This window comes from Protopterus annectens, chromosome 15.part0, assembly GCF_019279795.1.
Source record: "Protopterus annectens isolate FY-2018-M chromosome 15.part0, PAN1.0, whole genome shotgun sequence".
Lineage (NCBI taxonomy): Eukaryota > Metazoa > Chordata > Ceratodontiformes > Protopteridae > Protopterus > Protopterus annectens.
In genome coordinates, this window is record NC_056749.1 from 73,636,698 (window position 1) to 73,658,318 (window position 21,621).

At 38.8% G+C, this 21,621-nt stretch overlaps 1 protein-coding gene across 1 annotated transcript in view; it reads right to left on the bottom strand.

Moving 5' to 3' along the window:
- The window catches only part of XPNPEP2 (X-prolyl aminopeptidase 2), a 983,740-nt gene that overhangs the window by 817,896 nt on the left and 144,223 nt on the right, over positions 1 to 21,621 (bottom strand). The window contains exon 3 of the mRNA XM_044057066.1: positions 16,776 to 16,886. Within this exon, the coding sequence (XP_043913001.1) occupies positions 16,776 to 16,886 (111 nt within the window). The remainder of the gene's footprint in view (positions 1 to 16,775; positions 16,887 to 21,621) is intronic.

Sequence of the window (21,621 nt, forward strand, 5' to 3'; positions counted from 1 at the left end):
GTAATATATCCTGTTTACGTCTTGTTATATTGCATGGATTCTGTAGAAAGCTTTATTGCATCTTCCTGTGGCACATTCTACTCAATTGTATCCTGTGTCATCCATTGCTCTGTCATATGGGAACTCACTGGCCTATCACTCCTCAACACTGACTGCATCAGAGTTTCCAGAGTTTCCTGTTCCTTCCTTGCTGTCCAGCTTCAAGTGAATGTTTATACTGGTTTCCTGTGGAAGGCTCCAAAATATCTTCATATGGCACCTGACCAATTGATTCTTGTTCCACTGGTTTCCCCTTAATTTGGATATCCATTGTTCTATCCTGTTGTGGTGCTTTCTAAATTAGATTTTCTACACTGAATCCTTCACTTCACAGGTACTCCATAACCACAGTTTCTATTTCTTTAACTTCTCCATTACTAATCTCCTTTTCTACATTTCCTCTTTGTCTTCTTATTGTTTGTATTGTAAAGATGTCCAGATTCCTTTGCAGGACTGGTGCAGCAAGTTTCAAGTTGGGGGCCCTACTCAGGAGAATATAAAGAGTGACCACATTGCCATTACACCCCTTCCCTGTCAGGGTCATCCAGCACCATTTTATGCTCACTATAGTCTTACTACATTCAGGTCATTAAGAATTGGTGTGCCAAGGTACACAAACTGACCGGCATTTAGTACCAACTCCTTGTATCACAGCATGGTAGCCACTCACAGAGGTGCATGCACACACTGACTGGCATTTACTACCAGTGCTACACTATGACAACTCCCTGTATCAAAGCAAAGTAGCCACCCAGAGGTGCATGTACACTGACTGCACACTCCTCCACTCCCCAGATTTTCACAGACTGTCCAGATTTGACTTATTTTTGGTATATTCCTCAAAATTTGTAATTTTCTGAATTTCTTTGGGCAAATCAGTGAGGGCTGAATTCACTAAATAATGGCAGGCATTTGAGTTTAACTTATATCCTTCAGAAAATGCATGGTAACACAAGAACTTTTATTCTAGCAAAAGTTTATAAGAGCAATATTTAAAATTTGTCGAATTTTTGGGTCTGTCCCCCATTATCTTTGGCTTTGTCCAGATTGTTTTGTGCCAAGAGATTGAGAGCTATGACTAATTGGCATTTAATAGCAATGTTGTTACATTATGACAAGCCTCTGTACTGCATCAATATAGCCAGCCTTACAGAGGTACACAAAGACACCCACACTGACTCCCACACACAACACAGACACACAAGACAAATACAACTGCAACATTCACACAGACCCTACCCATACTCACAACCTCTCAACACAATAATTACAGACAAAACAAAAAAATCATAGAAGAAAGTCACAATATCAGGGATAGTTATAAACATTGGCAGTGTACACATTACTAGCATAACAGGGTTTGCATTAGTTTACGTTAAACATCCATACATTCTGCAACATTCTCACAGCCGCTAATCTCCCTCCCAATGTTAGGCATTTTAAACAATGTACCTTTGAATGAATAAAATAGTAGAACATATTTTCAGTAGCATGCATTGCATGAACCCACATTTTTGATGAGGAACAGAACAAAAATACCAGACAAACATCGAATTGTGCATTAGCATGCATTAAGACATCAGTGTATTGTGTAGGTTGCTCACAGCCCCTAACCCCTAATGTCTGGATGAAGAGGAAAAATAAAAACAAGACAAAGACATAACATTAACAACATGCTTATACCTTACGTGACCTCAGTTTTATGAAACAAACAAAAAAATACCAGACAAATATTTAAAAACTGTGTAACATTCTCACAACCCCCAACCATGCTTCCAACCTCTGAACACAATAACTACAGACAAAGCAAAAAAGTATCATAAAACAAAGTCATAGCATCAGGGATAGTTATAAACATTACTGGTATATGCAGTACTAGCATGACACAATTTGTATTAGTATACATTAAAACAACTATACATTTACAACATTCTCAGACACTAGTCCCCCTCCCAGTATTAGGCATTTTAAAAACTGTACTTATGAATTAATAAAAATGGTAGGACAGGCTTTGCAGTAGCATGCATTGCGTGAACCACATTTTTTATGAGGAACATTCCAAAAATACAAGGCAAATATCTAATTGCGCATTAGGATGCATCAGGACAGCAGCACGTTCTGTAGAATGCTCACAGCCCCCAACCCCCAATGTCTCAGCACAAGAATTCTGGTGACTCGGCACAAGAATTCTGGATGAAGTGGAAAAATAAAAACAAGATAGAAGTGTAACATTAACGTGTTTACACATTGTATGGCCTCAGTTTAAGAAAATAAAAAATACCAGGCAAACATTGTGCAACCTTCTCACAGTCCCCAGCCACACTCCCAAATTCTCAACACAATAACTATAAACAAAACAAAAAAGTATCATAAAACAAAGTCGTAGCATCAGGGATAGTTCTAAACATTACTGGTATACACAGTACTAGCATAACAGGGTTTGCATTAGTATACTTTAAAGCAGCTGTACATTCTGCAGCATCCTGACAGCCACTAACCCCTTCCCAATGTCTCAACACAATAATTCAGGACAAAGTAAAAAGTTATAGAACAAAGCCATAGCATCAGGGATCGCTGTAAACATTACTGGTATACACAATAAAGTGCAAGCATAATAGTGTTTGTATTGGCATACATAAAAACATCTGTGCGTTCTAATTCCACAGCAGATAGAAACCAGCGTCATTTTATTCAAGCAGAATTTCACACAATGGTTAAGCACTTTCTTCCTTGAATCAGGACTTCTTCAGAGTATTTTACAAACTAAATCACAGTCCTTATAAAGAATAACCCCACTCTTTCCAGCAATTAAATAATTAGCACAATCCATTTAAACAAATGAACTTACTAAAAACACATGATATGTAAAAATAAATACTAATATATAAATTGACATAAAAAAATTACCATATATAAAAAATCAGCAATAGCAAAAAAAAATGTTGTTTATATTTGTTTATATTATTCAAAAACACACTTTTTATCCTACCAGTACCACTTATCAACCTAATATATGCTTCAGTTTTAATAAACACAGAATATTAATATTTTCATTGATGCCAGGGGGCTGGGTGGCATTTAATCTTAGTTGCCACTTGAGTTCACATATGTCTAAGTGCACATCTAACAGTCTCACTTGGGCATCCTTAACTAACTGCTGAAGAATTAAACATTTTAAATTATGTTGATTGTACTCTTGTAGGTGTCTGCTTAATGCATTCGTCATTTTTTAATTCCTAATATCCAAATGATGTTCTTTAACCCAGTCTTTCAAACACCTACAGGTCTCCCCTACATAAAATGCGGAACACATTTGGCACTTGGCTAAATAAACCACATTTTTGCTGTTACAATTACACACAAAAAAGTTAAAAATAAACCCAAAAACTTATCATTTATGCAGTTAATAAAAGGCTACAACCAATCCTATAAAAGGCTGCTACCAATCCTCTGGTCCCTCTTCACGATTGTAGACTGACCTGCTGCTTACTTTTCCTCCACAAAGCCCAGGCCAGCTCAGTCCTTCTAAACTGCACTTAAATGGACAGTTGTTCAGACCTTTTAGAGACTGCCCTTACAAGGGCAGTTGAAAATACTTTGGCTTATCCACGATAACTCCTGGAAAGCTTGAATTTGCCATCTGTCCAACCCACTCCCAACTAGATGTTGCATGTGCTCACAGACAACCATTTATCACCCTAAATATGCACCCTACATATCCAGTCATGGGGGAGAGAAGTAGAGGCATGCCACAAGGTCCCATCAGAGATGAAGGGACGTCACCATGGGTTACGTATCAATTCTGACCTGTACAGAAAAGGGGAAATTAGTTCAGGACTCTTCCCAGAAAACTGCAAAACTGAATGGAAACAATATGAAAACAAAAATGGCATAAAAAACAATAGCAGACACTGCCATAATGTCTTATAATAAAATGGAGTACAATACAAAGCTTCATTTGCTCTCTGTGCAAGAACATCTCAGTGCTATGCCTTCATCCAAGTACTTTGTTTAAAAGTCAAGGCAAGTTAAAAATTCTTCTTGATTCAAGCAGCCACCTTTGGAATGCCATTCCCTAAAGATTAATCTCAGCAAAAACAATCTTCACATCTTAGTTTATCCATTGCAATGAAAAACTGAGATGGATGGTTCCTTAATACAGCAATTCTTGCAGATATCGATAAAACTCAAGGAATGTCCCCATGAAAGAGAGTGGGTACTCAAGTTCATAGGTACCTTTGTCTGATCATCCCCAGTTGCCATATTTTAGCCAACCACCACTGCACACTATAAGATGCACCCCACAGATAATGGGCACATTCAAAACTGCCCGAAAACCATTAGACTTTAATCCGTGCAATGGAGGTTATAAACCACCTCAACTGCATTGTCTTTCTATGGAAGAGGGGATCACAAACTCTTGAAGGAAGTTTTAACCAGCTTAAGGATTTCACCACCTAGCCAGTTCCTTCTCAGACCTGACATTAATACCAAATCCAAAACATGAGACTTTCATCTGTAGTAGAAATGAAGGGCACATTAATATCTAAACCAGCTGTCTCATGGACAGAAACTGTCATATGGATAAAACTATGCCCAAACAGTAATCTTTCATTATCTCCCATCGTTGCTATTTGTGAGGAAATTTAGAAATTTCTCTAAGAACACCTCCATTTTACCTTGTGCTTGGTGTAACCAGAACAAGCCTATTACTCGAGCCCTAAAAATCAATATTTGAAAAAAAAAAAACTGGTGACATGACTGTCCATTTCTGAATGAAAGATTTAACCACTCACACATTCCTATGAAGCCTACAGCAATGGAAAAATAAATGCACGGAGAAATTGCTGCCACCATACCTTTCAACTGTACAGATTTTCACAGAATGTCCAGACTTTTGCCTCATATTGTTGGTCATTTTTTTATAAAAGTGTGGCAAATCAGTGGCAAATAATTAAAGACTAAAGTTAGACAATAAAGACAGACATTTGAGTTTCAGAATTGATACCTTTCAGAAAATTCTTTCTAATGTGCTACCTGTTATTCTATCAACTTTCTAAGTTTGTAAGAACAATATTTAAAAATTGTCCCTATTTTTGGGCTTCTACACCACTTTTATTATGGCTTTGTCCAGATGTCTTACTCTATGAGGTTGAGGGGTATAGCTGCCACAAGTACCAAGCTGCAGTCATAATTCAGTAAGACTTTTTAAAGCAAACCTCAATGCTTCCCTATTAAAAAAATGACAACTTGCTTGCTTGGATGCTGCAGCCAATCAGATCCCTTGCTTCACTTAAACAGACCTGACTGAGTGCAGCTTACTGACAAATCAAAAAAAAAAAAAAACATTAAAAAGTTTGCAATAGCGAGGTGATGAGGAATATATGGACATTAATGGAATGCCGTGGATGCTAATTTTGTAAGTATGCTGTACCACTATTTTTTTTTTTTTTTTTAGTTGAACAAAAAGAGGAGATGGAGAAACCCACAGCTGCTGCATGGGGCCCTCATTCACAGGGAGATAATTGGGGTGGTTCCATGGCTACCTAACACCAGCTATGTTCTTTTCCCTATATCTCTCTTCAAATATCTTTGGTGCTGCTCTTTTTGTATTTGTTACGTTTGGTTTCCCTTTGGTTAAATATTACACCGTATTAAATTTCTTTTTCTTTCCCCTGTCCATATTTCTTCTTCAGATGTCTCCGATCTTCCTGCTTCTTCTTACTTTGGGGACTCACTCCATCATGTTGTGATGTAACCGGTGTTAGACCTTCTACACCAAATCCTTCACTTCACAGGCACTCTATAACCTCAACTTCTACTTTCTAACTTCTACTTTACTAGTCTTCATTTCTACATTCCGTGTCTGTGATGTTATTTTTTTTTATTGTTGAATTGTCCATATCTGGATGCCGTTGCCTGTATTTCTCTTTGAATATATTTGGGGCTGCTTTCTTTATATTGATTAATTTGGCTTTCTCCTTTACATAAATATTCCACCATATCACATCTCTCTTTCTTTCCCATGTCCATATTTCTTTTTTATACTTTTCAAAAATCTCAAGGTTTTGTTGTTTATATTTTTGCAGTTTGGAAATTCTGAGCTTTTTGCATAATAGTAAACAATGCATAATTTCTTTCTTATCCTCAATAGTCTACTTCATCGTCTTTATGGCTCTTCTTTGATTTATCAGTTTTTGTGATTTCTGTGGACTACTATTCCCTTCTATAAAGAGGGGGGATGCTCCCCCTGGGTCAGGCCTGGCCCCAATTTAGGAATGTTTCCATATTTTGAGGACACTACACTTGACCTCGGTGTAAGTGACTTACTTCAATGTAAGGTCTATCTATAAACAGGCTTGCTACAAAGTCTGGATTCTAAAACACCTGCTCTCAATCTGCTGTCAATGTAAGTGGTCACTTACACTAAGAGCAGGTCTTTTGGAACTGAACCAGGTACTATTCATCAGGAATAGGTAAAATATGAAAAATATGCTCCTAAGTTAAATGAAAGAGAAATAGGTTGTCAGCTTAGGATTTGGTTTTAATGGAAATTATGGCTTGTAGCCACCTGGCATTGTGGACATTGGCTTTAGTTTTGTGTCTTCCTGGCCCCCAGTGTAGAAAATGGGAAAAAGGAAGTTGATACTAACACCGTAAGTAAAAGGAAGTTGATACTAACACCGTAAGTAAAAGGAAGTTGACACTAACACTGTAAGTATGACGCACAGTGGAGTTAAAACTCTGCAAATATATTTTGCAAAGAAAAACTTGGTACTGTTGAATTTGGAAGCGTTATAAAACAGATGAAAGAAACCATGGTAACATTTTATATTTATTTATTTATTTGTAGTCATAAATGTAGAGGCAATTTCTTTAATTTCCATGTGCTTCTTTTATTAGAAAGGAGGAGTCGGAAAACTAAAGACAGTTTTCTTTTGGTGCATTGGTAGCAATGCTAAACCTAGTAAAAAGAGACATAATAATAATAATAAAGCCAAAGAGCAGAGTAGGATGAATATAATTCAGCCAGAAAGTTGTTTTTCTTTGCAAGTAACTGACTAATTAAGAAAGTTATAAAGACTAAGAAATCTGACTAGGAAAGGCATATCAAAATGACAGTAAATGCACTTGTGGAAGCTACACTAACACAAAATAAATAAGGAAAAGATAAAGACAGCCAAAATGTTTGCAAATTTGATTAGATGGGTTGTAAGATATAATGATGAATACAAATGGACATGAATTATATACAAAAGTAATAGAAAAAAGTAATTTGCAGAGTGATAAAAAAATCTGAAGAATGCTCCATAATAACTAAAAAGAAAAAGAGAGGTGATTAAACAAGAAAGTGAAAGAAAAAAATGAGTACAAGGTATTGTCAGAAAGGATGTATATATGCCAGTATGTAGAAAACAATAATAAAGTCTGAAGCAAAAGATGTCCTTTTATATCACTGTTGCAGTATTCCTGAAAGAAGGGATGTCCTGTCCTGGGCAGCCCCTCGATCGGCCAGTATGGAAAAGCTTAAAAAGGATCTTGTATGCGCTGTACATCACAATGATGTTCCTTGCACAGAATGTACTGCATAAAAGGGGCATATGGATGCAACTACCCAGAACTTCATTTGCCACCAGTTTGAACACCGTTGTTGCCAGTTGGTTTGAACATTTTGTTGCTGTTCTGAATTTTAGAACACCAGATAAGTGCCCCGTTGGAGTTATTTTTTCTTTTTCTTTTTAAAAGTTTACTTTCTTGGTCTTATATTTCTTATCACTACCTAGAGTTCATGTCATCCAAGAGGAGAAATGTCAGTGTGGGAGGCAGATTCCCCATAAGGATTGTTACAAACAGTGCCTTTTTTGTCTGAGCACTTCCCATGACAATACCTCTTGTAGTATCTGTAAGCCATTTGTCCCTAAGACACTCAGAAGATGTTTGTCTTCCTTGGCCATTTATCTTGAAAATGTTCAGAGGGGCTGAGCAGATTTTCATAAAGTAGATATTTAACAAGTTGTCTGTGTATGTATTTCTCTAAAATTTTTGAGAGAGGAGAGAGGATGGCTATGGGTTGGAAAATGGATGGGTCAAGTGGAGTTGCCTCATTTCTGAAGTGGAATTGTATAAAAGGAATTCCAAATGTCTGGAACTGAGGATTTTTTGATAGAACAGTTGATAAGGATTGAGATGGGATATGCTATAGTATTGGCTGCAAGTTTGAGAAACTGAGGGGGTAATTTATCAAAGGAGGGAGAGCAAGGTTTAAGTTTCAGCATAAGAGATTTAATATAAGCAGTAGAAACAGGTTTCAGGGAGAAGGCTGAGTGGGAGTAGGTGGTGGAGGGGGTGGGGGCTGTGATTGGTTAATGTCTGGAGGGGTTAGTTTGCGGATAGAGTCAATGAAGTAGTTGTTTAAAAGGGTTGTTGTCTCGAGCTGTGTTTTATTGGAGAAGGGGTTGAGTGTAGAAGGTCTCACAGGATGGAAAATATTGTTCATGGTGTGTCAGAATCTTTGGGCGTTTGAAGTGTGGGTACCTTGAGCTTCATGAGAGAATTTTCTTACTTGTCTTGGATAATAAGTTTCTTGGTAAGGTTTCTTAGTTCTGTAATTTAAGGAGAAGTGAGGATGATTTAGATTTTGCCCATTGATTACAGGTAGTGTCTCATAGTTCCATATTGGAAAGGGTAGCTTTGGAGAGCCAGGGTGCTGGATTAGATTTTACCCTAACCTTTCTGATGGGTGCTAGGGTGTTTAGTATGCTAAGGAAGGTATTGTTAAATTCAAGAACATTGTCATTAAGAGGAAGGCTGAACAGGTTAGACCAGTTAACTAGAGAGAGTTGATAGTTGAAAGTTTCTGTATTGAAATTGGATAGGTTTCGGCAGTCTCTGTATAGGTGGGGTTTAGAAGTATGAGAAGGTGCTCTGAGTATTGATATAGAGAGGTGATCACTTAAGGAGTCTGGAAGGGTAGTGGGATTATAGTACTGATTTGGGTTAGAAGTTAAGATCCAGTCAAGAATGGAGCTGGAGGTTCTATTGATATGGGTGAGGGTTGACATAAATTGACCAAAATCAAAAAAGTTTATACTAAGGCTAGGGGAGTTGGGAGACAGTTTATTCCTATCGATATTGACATCACCTAGTAAGATTGTTTCATAAGATATATGTTGGGACATCCAGGATAGAACCGATTCAAGAACAGGAATATTTTTACCAGGAGGTATGTAGATAGATGTTATTATGAATTTCTTGTGTGGGTTAAGATGGCAGGTGAGTAATAAGAGTTCAGCAGGAGGGAAGTCAGGGAGGGGAAGGGAGAGAGGGGAGAGGTTCATTTGATCATGGTACATAATAGCAGCACCTCCCCTTTTTTGGGAGAGTCTGTCTTGCCAGAATATGTTATAGCCAGGGGGTAGAATTTCAGAGTTAGTGATATGTGGTTTGAGACAGGTTTCTGAGAGAGTGAGGATGTGGTGAGAGTGGTGGGCAATCCATGTGTATAGGTCAGAGAGTTTGCTAGTGAGGCTTTGTAGGTTTATAGAGTAAATAGATATGTGTTTATTTTGGGAGGAGGAGGGTTGGTGCCCCTTTATAGAGGTAGAGGTGGTAGGGTTTGAGTAAGAGTGCGTGGACCAGGATTGGAGTGGATGTCCCCAATCTGGTAGAAGAGTAATAGGAGTTGGTTTAGGTTTAGAAGAGTAGAAGAAGAAATTAGAGGGTTTGAATTTGGATTTAGGAGAAGAGAGAAACTGAGAAGTGTTTTATTTTGTGGTAATGGATGTAGGAAGTATTGTAGAGAGAGGGTGAAATAGCGAAGTTTAGGTAATTAGTGAAGGAGAATAAAGTTTGGGAAAGAGTGGGTGATAGGGGAGGGTATAGTAGGCTGGAGTGATAAGGTATTAACCTGGAGAAAAGTACCAGAACAGTAGGTAAGAGAAGGTGCAGAACCATGCTGTTAATATTTTGTGGATGAATTAGTAATATGAGGAGAGTGAGGTTAATGAATAAGTGGGGATAATGCGAGAAAAAAACAAGGTGTATTGAGGAGCAGACAGAGGAGGGAAAAAGAAGAGTAGGTTTTAAAAATAGTTAGGGTAATGTAGAGGTGGGAGAGGGTAACTGATTTGTGCTATACAGCTAAAAGGCAGTAGGAGGAGTATGTGGTAAGGGACCCATTTCAGAACATTTCAACCATAAAAGGATACTCAAATTTCTTTCATTACAACCCAGCAGTATGAGTCAATATCTATAGTCTCTGCAGAAGTACAAATCATCTGAATAACTCCACACTAAAGAGATCTGCAACTAATGAAGAGGTTGCTGTTGGCAAACAACTTTACATTTCAGTGTTTCATCTAAAAATTCAGTTGTCTGTTGCCCTTGAAGAATAAATTGCTTATGTTACTTAAAAAATGATAAGCTGATAATATTGCAATAGGGAATGGCTGGAAGACCAAGAACGGTTTCATAGCAATAGGCATCTCATCCAATGAAGGGCTCACTCAGGACTGCAGCACCCCCATCCATCCCATAATGCACACCCCACTATTAGCAATCCATCCATGTAGTGTGGGAATAGAATCCAGAGTGTTCTGCATACAAAGCAAATATGCTACTAACACTGCTTTCAAATTCTATAGCACAAACAATAACAGCCATTTGCTAAACAAAACAGTTGCACATTGAAAATAGGCTTAGCACCAGTAACAGTAAACTTCTCTTCCCTTGAAACTCACAATTCCTGTAAAATGCACTGAAGCTCACATGTGCTGAAACTTACAATTCCTTGAAAATGCACTGAAACAGAATTCTTTGAAAACACAATGAAACTCACATTCCTTGAAAATGCAGCCCTGATGATTAAATCAGGGGTGTAAATCTGGTAATTAGTGTGGAGGATTCAAGCTATTCTCTCCTGTAACCAAGGTACACAGTTTGAGCCTGAACAAGTTAATTAACTAACCTGACAGTCTTAAGTATGCAGACTCATTCTCTGTCAGTAATAGTATTTATTTATTTATTGACAAATAGGAAAGTCCAACTGGGTATAAGCCAATTTTCAGTGGAGACCAGGGGAGAAAAGCTCCAAATTATTAAAAAATATTTTAAGAACAATAATTTTACAATCATCAAAAATAAAACAAAAACATCTGCAGTTTAAATAATTGTAACAAATGAGACATGCATTAATATATAAATATTAGTTAAGAACTGATACAAGTTATATGAGAATCATTTAATATTTAGAGAAATTTTAGACAGTTTGTATGGAAATTAAAGGTAAATTAGTCTAATACAAATAGGAATTGAAATATGAAGTGAGGGAAAAACAGGCTTATGGTAAGTTTAGAAAAAAAGTCAGGAAAGAGAATTAGATAGCAGTAAGGAAGTAAGTGAAGAATGGAGATTAAGGCGGTATAAGGAATGATAAGGTACTTGTTCACATTTAGGGATATAGTTTATCCTGGTTTTGAGCAAGAACAAACCCACATTTTAGCTAGGAAGTCTTTCAGAATGGTTTTGAAGGATGGGAGGGAGGGTATAGACCTGATGGATACAGGTATGGAGTTCCAGCCTTAGCAGCCTTGCACAAGTTCAGACAATGCTCAGGACTGCAGCACCCCCATCCGTCCCATAATGCACACCCCACTATTAGCAATCCATCCATGTAGTGTGGGAATAGAACCAAGAGTGTTCTGCATCCAAAGCAAGTATGCTACTAATACTGCTTTCAAATTCTATAGCACAAACAATAACAGCCATTTGCTAAACAAAACAGTTGCACATTGAAAACAAACATTGGTTTGTAGACAGGAGTTTTTGGTCACTGGATTGCAATGACCAGCTGGGAACATAGTTGTGTAGAATTTTTTTAGTGCTGGACAGGAACATGGATGCTGGATAATTTCATAGGTGGTATGAAATTGTGTATATGTTTGTTGATGTAGAGTTCTAACCAATTTAGGCTTTTTAGTGTTGGGTTCTGAAAGGGGTATGTGCTGCAAATTTAGCAACTTTGTTACGGCATTGTTCACGTTTTAATTTGTGTGAAGCCTGGAGGGTAGTAAGGAAGGACGTTCTATAAAGAAGAGTGGGGAGGAGATACGTAATGGCAAGTGTAGTTTTAGTTGTATCAGTGAAACGTTTTTGGCTCTGTAAAGCTCCCTAGTGTTTGATGAGGTTTTTCTTATGCAATTTCACATGTGAAGGTCAAATGTAAGATTATCACCCACTATTGCCCCTAATAGTTTGCTATGAGAAGTGACTTCAATGGATCTATTACCATGAGAGGTGACTTTGTTAAAAAGCAGTAGTTTGGACTTTTTTTAGGTTGAGCATGAGATGTGAGTTACAAAGCCACATTAAAGGTGTTAAAGCTTCCTGAATAATTTTTGGAGGTGTGCCATGTTGTGAGATGTGTAGTAGTAGTTCTGCACATACCTAATGAAGGAATGGGCTTGCTGAGCCCTCTCACAGCAGCAAGCAGCAGCAGTACTACTTCTCCACATTTAAACTCTGTGCAGAATGCAGCAACTGGAAAGGGAACATTCCAATGTTTAAGCGTGCATGAGTTGCACTAAGGACAGATACAGAGTACATCTTTAAAGAAGAAATGTATTTTTTAAAATTGTTTTAATTAAAATTGAAATGTTGTAGCATCCCCTGGACAGGTGCTCCACCATCCAGTGAGCCCTCGGCAACTAACTAGGTCACCTAGTGCTTGATGTGGCTCTGCTCACAATCCAAGTAAAAGGCACTTTCATTTTACCAGCAAAATAAGGGTTTGTTTTGAAATTTTAGATGTTTTTGTCATTTCACCATCTTCAACTCATGAGACTTCTGTGCAAAGCCCAAACATATCTGAATCCCATACTCTCCCAGTTATCTCTAAAGATCATTTACTGAAAGTGTTAACCAAGACAAAAAGTCCATCCTCCATGAGCGCTGACTACACACCTGGTTGCTTAACTAATAGTGTTAAACAAATCTTTCCAAACACAGTCCTCAAACTGTTTAATCTAAATGTAACTACTCGTTTTGTCCTTGATGAGTGGCACATGGCAGTGGTGAAGCCTGTCTATAAGACAGGCCCTACAAACGACCCAGGTAATTACCGACTTAAGCTTTACAAACTTCATCGGCAAACCCATGGAATGTATTATCACTGACATTATATGCTGTAATATGAAAAATCTTGTTACATGTGACCACCGATAGTTTGACTTTATGAAGGGCAGACCTTGTTTAACCTGGTTAACTTCTTTGAAAGGGTTAAAGAGGATGCAGATGGTGACCATGCAGTGCATCTGGAATTTCTTGACCTAGCCAAGTCCTTTGACATCATTAATCATGCTGATATCATAGAAAAGTTAGTGTTTTAAACATCAACCCATATTTGGTAAGATGGATAGCAAACTGGTGAAATACAGAACCCATAGAGTGCAAGCTGCAGATGTCTCCTCTGAAAGTATGAAAGTGATCAGAAGCATCCCTCTGGGCTCGATGCTGGGATCCCTCCTTTTAGATGTTTCCTTTTCAGATCTCCAAGCAGAAAGTCAAGACCTTTGACTAACAAAATTTGCACAAACTGTTATGTTACCCTAGGACAACCAAACTTTTCAGAATGAGTTCTCCCTAGTAAACTACTGGTGTACTAAAAATGAACTGGGACTACATGCTAAAAAGAGCAGGATCATCACTTTTGGTAGAGAACCCCTATCCTCAGCAAACTGTGTAGACAACGCACCACTAAAGAAAGCATGTGCAGTAGCTTTCTGACCTAGGCCAATCAGAAACGGCTTTGTTCTGACCCTTTGGTGAGTTTATAACATGGTGGTTAATCCATTCCTTGAAGGATGCTGTGCACTCAGCAAGGCTAGACAGCTGCAGCCTTTCCTCTGCTTAATGTGCTCCATAGTACTGGGAACAGGAGGAGCAAATGAATGAGAGATACCAGGCAGATGTGAGCCTGCCTATGTAATGATGTTTCACGATCAATGTAGCAAATTAATAAGAGATAGCAGGCTGACATGATCCTGGTTATGTCATGATGTCTCATGATTGGTGTAGTAAATGAATAAGCGATAACAGGCTGATATGATCCTGGTTATGTAACGATGTCTCATGATCGGTGTAGCAAATGAATGAGAGATGCCCAGGCTGACGTGAGCCTGCTTATGTAATGATGTCTCATGATTGGAGTAGCAAATGAATGAGAGATACCAGGCTGACATGAGCCTGCTTATTTAATGATGTCTCAAGATTGGTGTAGCAAATGAATGAGAGAAACCAGGCTGACATGATCCTGCTTGTGTAATGATGTCTCATGATTGGTGTAGCAAATGAATGAGAGATACCAGGCTGACATGATCCTGGTTATATAACGATGTCTCATTCAAGCCTGGTGATCTGTTTGCTCTTAAATTAATTATCCAGCATGTTTCCCTTAGCATTGTGCAATTATGAACATCACCTCCTCTTTTGGTCTGACAGACTGCCTCTATGGCCTTAAATACAAAGTAATGAGAAGGATGCTGTGCTACGTGGGCTGCTAAGGGCCTCTGTGGCCTTAAATACAAAGTAATGAGAAGGATACTGTGCTACGTGGGCTGCTAAGGGCCTCTGTGGCCTTAAATACAAAGTAATGAGAAGGATACTGTGCTACGTGGGCTGCTAAGGCATTATTGGGATCTTTCTGTTTGATGTCCCTCAAATGTCTGAAGATACGTTCCTTAAGACGTTGATCTGTTTTGCCAACATAGAAAGCACTACATTGGCAGCAATTTGCTAAGTATATGATGTGGGAAGTAGTACAATCAGCATAGACATTAAAATTGTACTGTTGCCTGGAGTATGGATGTACAACGTGTCCTCACACATTTGAGGGAAACATGCTAGATAATTAATTTAAGAGCAAACAGATCACCAGGCTTGAATACTATTGTGCCATTAAAACCTGCACTTAAGAATAGAAGGAATATGATTAGCAAGTTTACTTGAATGTTGCTTCATTCATATAATGTATTCACATCCATAGCTATTAGTTTTCTCATATACAATCCTATAGTAAAGAGAAGCACTGCCCCTTTAATTACAATGAAGGAAATTATACCTCTCTGCTAGCTGGTCTTTTGGTTTGCAACAAGGGCGTGTCAGAGAGCTAAGTGAGGAATGGCTGTGATGCCTTATAAATACAAAAGCTGAACAGTCCTTTTTTTACAATCTGAGGAAGGCTTATTTGCCGAAAATGCTTATCGGAAGACTGAGGACTGCTTATTTTATGTTATATTCTTTTCATTAAAGTTTTGATTTTACTATTAAGTTTTACTGCCATTGTGGACATCAGGAGTTTTTAGTAGTGCTTGTGTAATGATGTCTCATGACTGGTGTAGCAAATGAATGAGAGATAACAGGCTGACATGATCCTGCTTATGTAATGATGTCTCATGATCGGAGTAGCAAATGAATGAGAGATACCAGGCTGACATGATCCTGCTTATGTAATGATGTCTCATGATCGGTGTAGCAAATGAATGAGAGATACCAGGCTGACATGATCCTGGTTATGTAACAATGTCTTATGATCGGGGTAGCAAATCAATGAGAGATAGCTGGCTGACATGAGCCTGCTTATTTAGCGATGTCTCATGATTGGAGTAGCAAATGAATGAGAGATAACTAGCTGACAAGATCCTGGTTATGTAACAATGTCTCATGATTGGAGAAGCAAATGAATGAGAGATAACAGGCTGATGTGAGCCTGCTTATTTAATGATATCTCATGATTGTGTAGCAAATGAATGAGAGATACCAGGCTGACGTAAGCCTGCTTATTTAATGATGTCTCATGATTGTGTAGCAAATGAATGAGAGATACCAGGCTGACGTGAGCCTGCTTATGTAACAATGTTTCATGATCGGTGTAGCAAATGAATGAGAAATACCAGGCTGACATCAGCCTGCTTATTAATGATGTCTCATGATTGGTGTAGCAAATAAATGAGAGATAGGCTGAAGTGAGCCTGCTTATGTAATGATGTCTCATTATCGGTGTAGCAAATGAATGAGTGATACCAAGCTGACGTGAGCCTGCTTATGTAATGATGTCTCATGATCGGTGTAGCAAACAAATGAGTGATATCAGGCTGACATGAGCCTGCTTATGCAATGATGTCTCATGATCAGTGTAACAAATGAATGAGAGATACCAGGCTGACTTGTTCCTGCTTATGTAACGATGTCTCATGACTGGTGTAGCAAATGAATGAGAAATAACTGGCTGACGTGATCCTGCTTGTATAATGATGTCTCATGATTGGTATAGCAAATGAATGAGAGATAACAGGCTGACATGATCCTGCTTGTGTAACGATATCTCATGAGTGGTGTAGCAAATCAATGAGAGGTAGGCTGACATGATCCTGGTTATGTAACGATGTTTCATGATCGGTGTAGCAAAGGAATGAGAGATAACTGGCTGACATGATCCTGGTTATGTAACGATGTTTCATGATCGGTGTAGCAAAGGAATGAGAGATAACTGGCTGACATGATCCTGCTTGTGTAATGACGTCTCATGCTGCCTCTTAGGCAGAGTGCACGGTGTAGCTACATTGGCCCCTGTTCAGCTCTTTATGAAATGCTGTGCTCAAACTTAATGATGACAAAAATTCACATCTTATTTAAAAGTCAAACAAAGTTTTCAAATATCTATTACGTTTTATGAAACTTACCAGGTGATAGTCTGTAGCAGGAATTATGTATGCTCCAATACTGTATTTATTCATTGCATCTTGCAGACCTTTTAGCTGCCTTGTTGTATTAGTTGCTGTTATAGGCAGGTACTAAATATGAAGAAAATACAAACAATATCAATTATTCTTAATGTCATGACATTAAGACAAAGAATAATGCAGGGCGATTATTTGAGCAACCCTAAACATAAAGACTGATTCTGTGTATCTTATTATTTAATTAAAATATTACATACTAGGTTTTAATACAAATATTTCTTTTTGGATTACATTGTTGCTAAAGCATGCAGTATCACATCACTTTTCTCTTCAGATGAAGCACTCTTCATAGTTGTTACTATGTTTCCTTCTGTTCTCCACTAAAAGTAAAATACTTGTTATGCCTAACACTGAATATGTGCTTCCCCTGAAACAAGCATCTGAGCTTTAGAAATCTCTTATAGATTTCCAGCAAATTCATGGTAACCACTAAGAAGAGGGTCATCACTGTAACATTTATTTATTCTATTTCTTACCAGAATAGTCTGACATGGCAAACGGAGACAATATACAGGGATTTAAAATAATATATGACAGAAGCATATGAATATACAAAGAATTCAGTAAAGCATATATAGTAGCTAAAAATTATTCACAAGGCTGACATTTAGATTTACAATATGCCGTATGCTTTTCCAGCCATATTAGGAGCTGTAGCAGTTACAGCTGACAAGGAGAGTTTGATAGTGAGGCCGGGGGAAGAGGGAGAAAAGGACATGAGTAAGTCTGACTAAAAACTTTGAGTTGTAGGAAGTTATAGGCAGGTTAGGGTAAGGACTCAGCCAGGAGTAGAGCATGAGTAAAGCCACGCATCAGGTTTAGGGTAAGGACTCCACCAGGAGTAGAGCATGAGTAAAGCCACGCATCAGGTTCGGGTAAGGACTCAGCCAGGAGTAGAGCATGAGTAAAGCCATGCATCAGGTTAGGGTAAGGACTCCGCCAGGAGTAGAGCATGAGTAAAGCCACGCATCAGGTTTAGGGTAAGGACTCCACCAGGAGTAGAGCATGAGTAAAGCCATGCATCAGGTTCGGGTAAGGACTCAGCCAGGAGTAGAGCATGAGTAAAGCCATGCATCAGGTTCGGTAAGGACTCAGCCAGGAGTAGAGCATGAGTAAAGCCATGCATCAGGTTAGGGTAAGGACTCAGCCAGGAGTAGAGCATGAGTAAAGCCACACATCAGGTTAGGGTAAGGACTCAGCCAGGAGTAGAGCATGAGTAAAGCCATGAATCAGGTTAGGGTAAGTACTCAGCCAGGAGTAGAGCATGAGTAAAGCCATGCATCAGGTTCGGTAAGGACTCAGCCAGGAGTAGAGCATGAGTAAAGCCATGCATCAGGTTAGGGTAAGGACTCAGCCAGGAGTAGAGCATGAGTAAAGCCGTGCATCAGGTTAGGGTAAGGACTCAGCCAGGAGTAGAGCATGAGTAAAGCCATGCATCAGGTTCGGTAAGGACTCAGCCAGGAGTAGAGCATGAGTAAAGCCACGCATCAGGTTCGGTAAGGACTCAGCCAGGAGTAGAGCATGAGTAAAGCCATGCATCAGGTTAGGGTAAGGACTCAGCCAGTAGTAGAGCATGAGTAAAGCCACGCATCAGGTTAGGGTAAGGACTCAGCCAGGAGTAGAGCATGAGTAAAGCCATGCATCAGGTTCGGTAAGGACTCAGCCAGGAGTAGAGCATGAGTAAAGCCACGCATCAGGTTCGGTAAGGACTCAGCCAGGAGTAGAGCATGAGTAAAGGCATGCATCAGGTTCGGTAAGGACTCAGCCAGGAGTAGAGCATGAGTAAAGCCATGCATCAGATAGAGTTTGCTTTAGCTGATTTTTGAATGATTTAACATTTTCAGTTTGTCTAAGAGCTCGAGGCATAGAGTTGCATATGTTTGTGGTGTAGGAGGAAGGCAGTGTGCCTCCAGCATAGTTGTTAGACTTGCTTATGGTCAGTAATAGCTTATCAATACACTGTGGTGGTCTGGTGGGGTTATACTGCTGCCACATGTTGGTTAGCCTTGGATAATTTAAAGGAGGATATAGGAGTTTGTGGGTGGTCACTAAGTGTGAGTGTGTTATGGAGTGTCATAGCTCAAGCCACTGAAGTTGTTTTAGAGGTGTACAGTGGTGAGTTTGGTAGCTGTGGTTTGAGGCGAGTTTGGCTATTTTGATGTAACACTGGTCTAGTGAGGACAGTGAGGTAGAATGCAGGTTGATGAGTACAGGGGCGGCATAAAGAAGGGTTGAGGGAAGGACAGAAGATGCTGTGGTTGTTCTGGGTTTGTCTTTTAAGTACAATTTTATCTTGCGGAGGGTCTCTAGTTTTGGTGAGTTCTCTTTATTGTCTGTTATATATGGTGCTCGTATGTCAGACTGTTATCAGAGATGAGGCCTAACAGTTTGTGTTATATATGGTGCTCGTATGTCAGACTGTTATCAGAGATGAGGCCTAACAGTTTGATGTTATATATGGTGCTCGTATTTCAGACTGTTATCACAGATGAGGCCTAACAGTTTGTGTTATATATGGTGCTCGTATGTCAGACTGTTATCAGAGATGAGGCCTAACAGTTTGATGTTATATATGGTGCTCGTATTTCAGACTGTTATCACAGATGAGGCCTAACAGTTTGTGTTATATATGGTGCTCGTATGTCAGACTGTTATCAGAGATGAGGCCTAACAGTTTGATGTTGGTTACCAGTTCCATTGCAGTATTATTGCAGGAGGTGATGGTGAGTTGCTGTTTGTGGGGGGGGGGGCTGGTTGCTTTGGGGTGAATAATATCAGTTTTGTTTTTTTGGGTATTTAATAGTAATTGTGAGACTGTTAGCAATGCCTCAATCTAAGTAGGGGATTCTTGTGTAGATGGTGCAGTTTTTCTGGATTAGTTGCAAAGCACATTCGTGTAGAGTCCTCTGCATACTGTATGATGGATACATTTATGTTTAATTACAGTCTATAGCTCATTGGTGAAGATATTGAATAGCAGAGGACCTAATATTGAGCCTCTGGGGATTCAAATTGTTGCAGTGAGAAAGGTAGAGATGTCATTTTACCATTTGACTGCCTGCACCCTGATTGAGAGGTAGCTATAAAAACAGAATAATGTCAGTAAGCCTAGTGTTCTCAGATCGCTCGTCCATCTACATACTTAACTGAACAAACTACTTGAAACTTCAACAATGTGTCGTTATTCCTCCCACAGGGAGGGTATCAGAGCAAGACTCTCCTAGATCTGCTAGCTAAAGTGATTTTATCTGGACTAATCCTTTGTACTCTGTTTCTTATAGCATAGATAGGGAGATGATCACTTAGTTTGTCTTGGAGGGTATCAGCTTTGGAAGTGTTTTTTGAGTTGTTGGTCAGTATGCAATCAGTTGTTACTTTGTTTGTTGGTTTGTTATATCTGATAGGGCTGAGGTGAGCTGCGAGAAGCTGTATACATTATGAAATTTTTTAGGGGTTTCATATTAATTTTTAAATAGGTGCACGTGTTTTTGATTCACCTTCATGCCTCAGGTGTCCTAAGTAGGCTAACCTTTACAATTCTGTACCTTAGGCACTGCCCTTCACTTAGATGAATGTTTGCAGTATTACCCAGTTTCATACACATTATTAAAGGGATTATTACTCAAGCATTTTCATAATTAAAAAATAGAAAGATGCTACTATAATAGTAAAATGAGTGTGTCTTAGGAACACATTGGACAATAAACAGCATTAAAATTACCAATGAGACTTTAAAATTAGCTGAAGGATTTCCTACAAGCAGAACCAGAGTCACTTAATTAAATAGGGAAAGATAGTTGATTCCACAGAACTCATGTAGTAGATTCAAAAGCACATGTACCAAAGAGCTCTGACTTGGTTCTGGAAACAACTGACAGCCCATCACCTGATGATCTGTGCATCTTGAATGGGGTGTAGGAAAACAGAAGCTCTTTCAAACTGGGTCCCAGATCACATAAGGCACAGGAGTCAAAAGAATAGTAGCCGCACAATTTCCCACAAAACAAAAATTATTTGACATAACGTAGACAACCCTGTCAGATACATAGCTGCAGAGTTCTGTACTCAGGTGGACATCCAAAGTGCCAGACCCAGTTGTATGAAACGTGAAACTTGAAAAAGAAAACTACAATGTCAGTAATAAAAAAAAGGAATTCTGAAACTTATTCCATCAATCCCTGGCAGTATTAACAGTAGCTCTGCAGCATTTTTACTTCAATACCTTAACTGTGAGATTGCTGTACGTTGGGAGAGAGTACTACAGTCCTGGATTAAATCAACATGACCTCATATTCACAGCTGCAGTTTTGAAGACTGCCGATATGATCATTTGGAATTTCAAAACGCACTTGTGGACTCACTGCAGAGGTGAGGTCTGTATCCAAAAGCCCTTGATACAGAGCACTACACCAATCTAGATCCAACAACTGTAGTGTAGCAGAATCACTTGTTTCATCCCATCTTGTACTTATATGTCTGATGGGATCTACGTTTTCTTATCGAAAGTTCATGCTTTCAAAAAGAAAAAGTATGATCCTATTAACGCAAAAGTGCACTTAAACAAAAGTGCACTTTCATGACTACTGGTTCACCAAACTGGTAATATTAAAAAAAAAAACACTACAAAGGCATTTTTGTAGGGGGGCAAAACCCCCTTCACCCTCCATGTGGGGTGTTGTGCTTCTCCATACCACACGCTACTTTATATATACTAACTCCAAAATCACACTACAGGGGGGAAACAGGTATAGTCTATTATCCCCACTGCAGCATACTTCAGTACTGC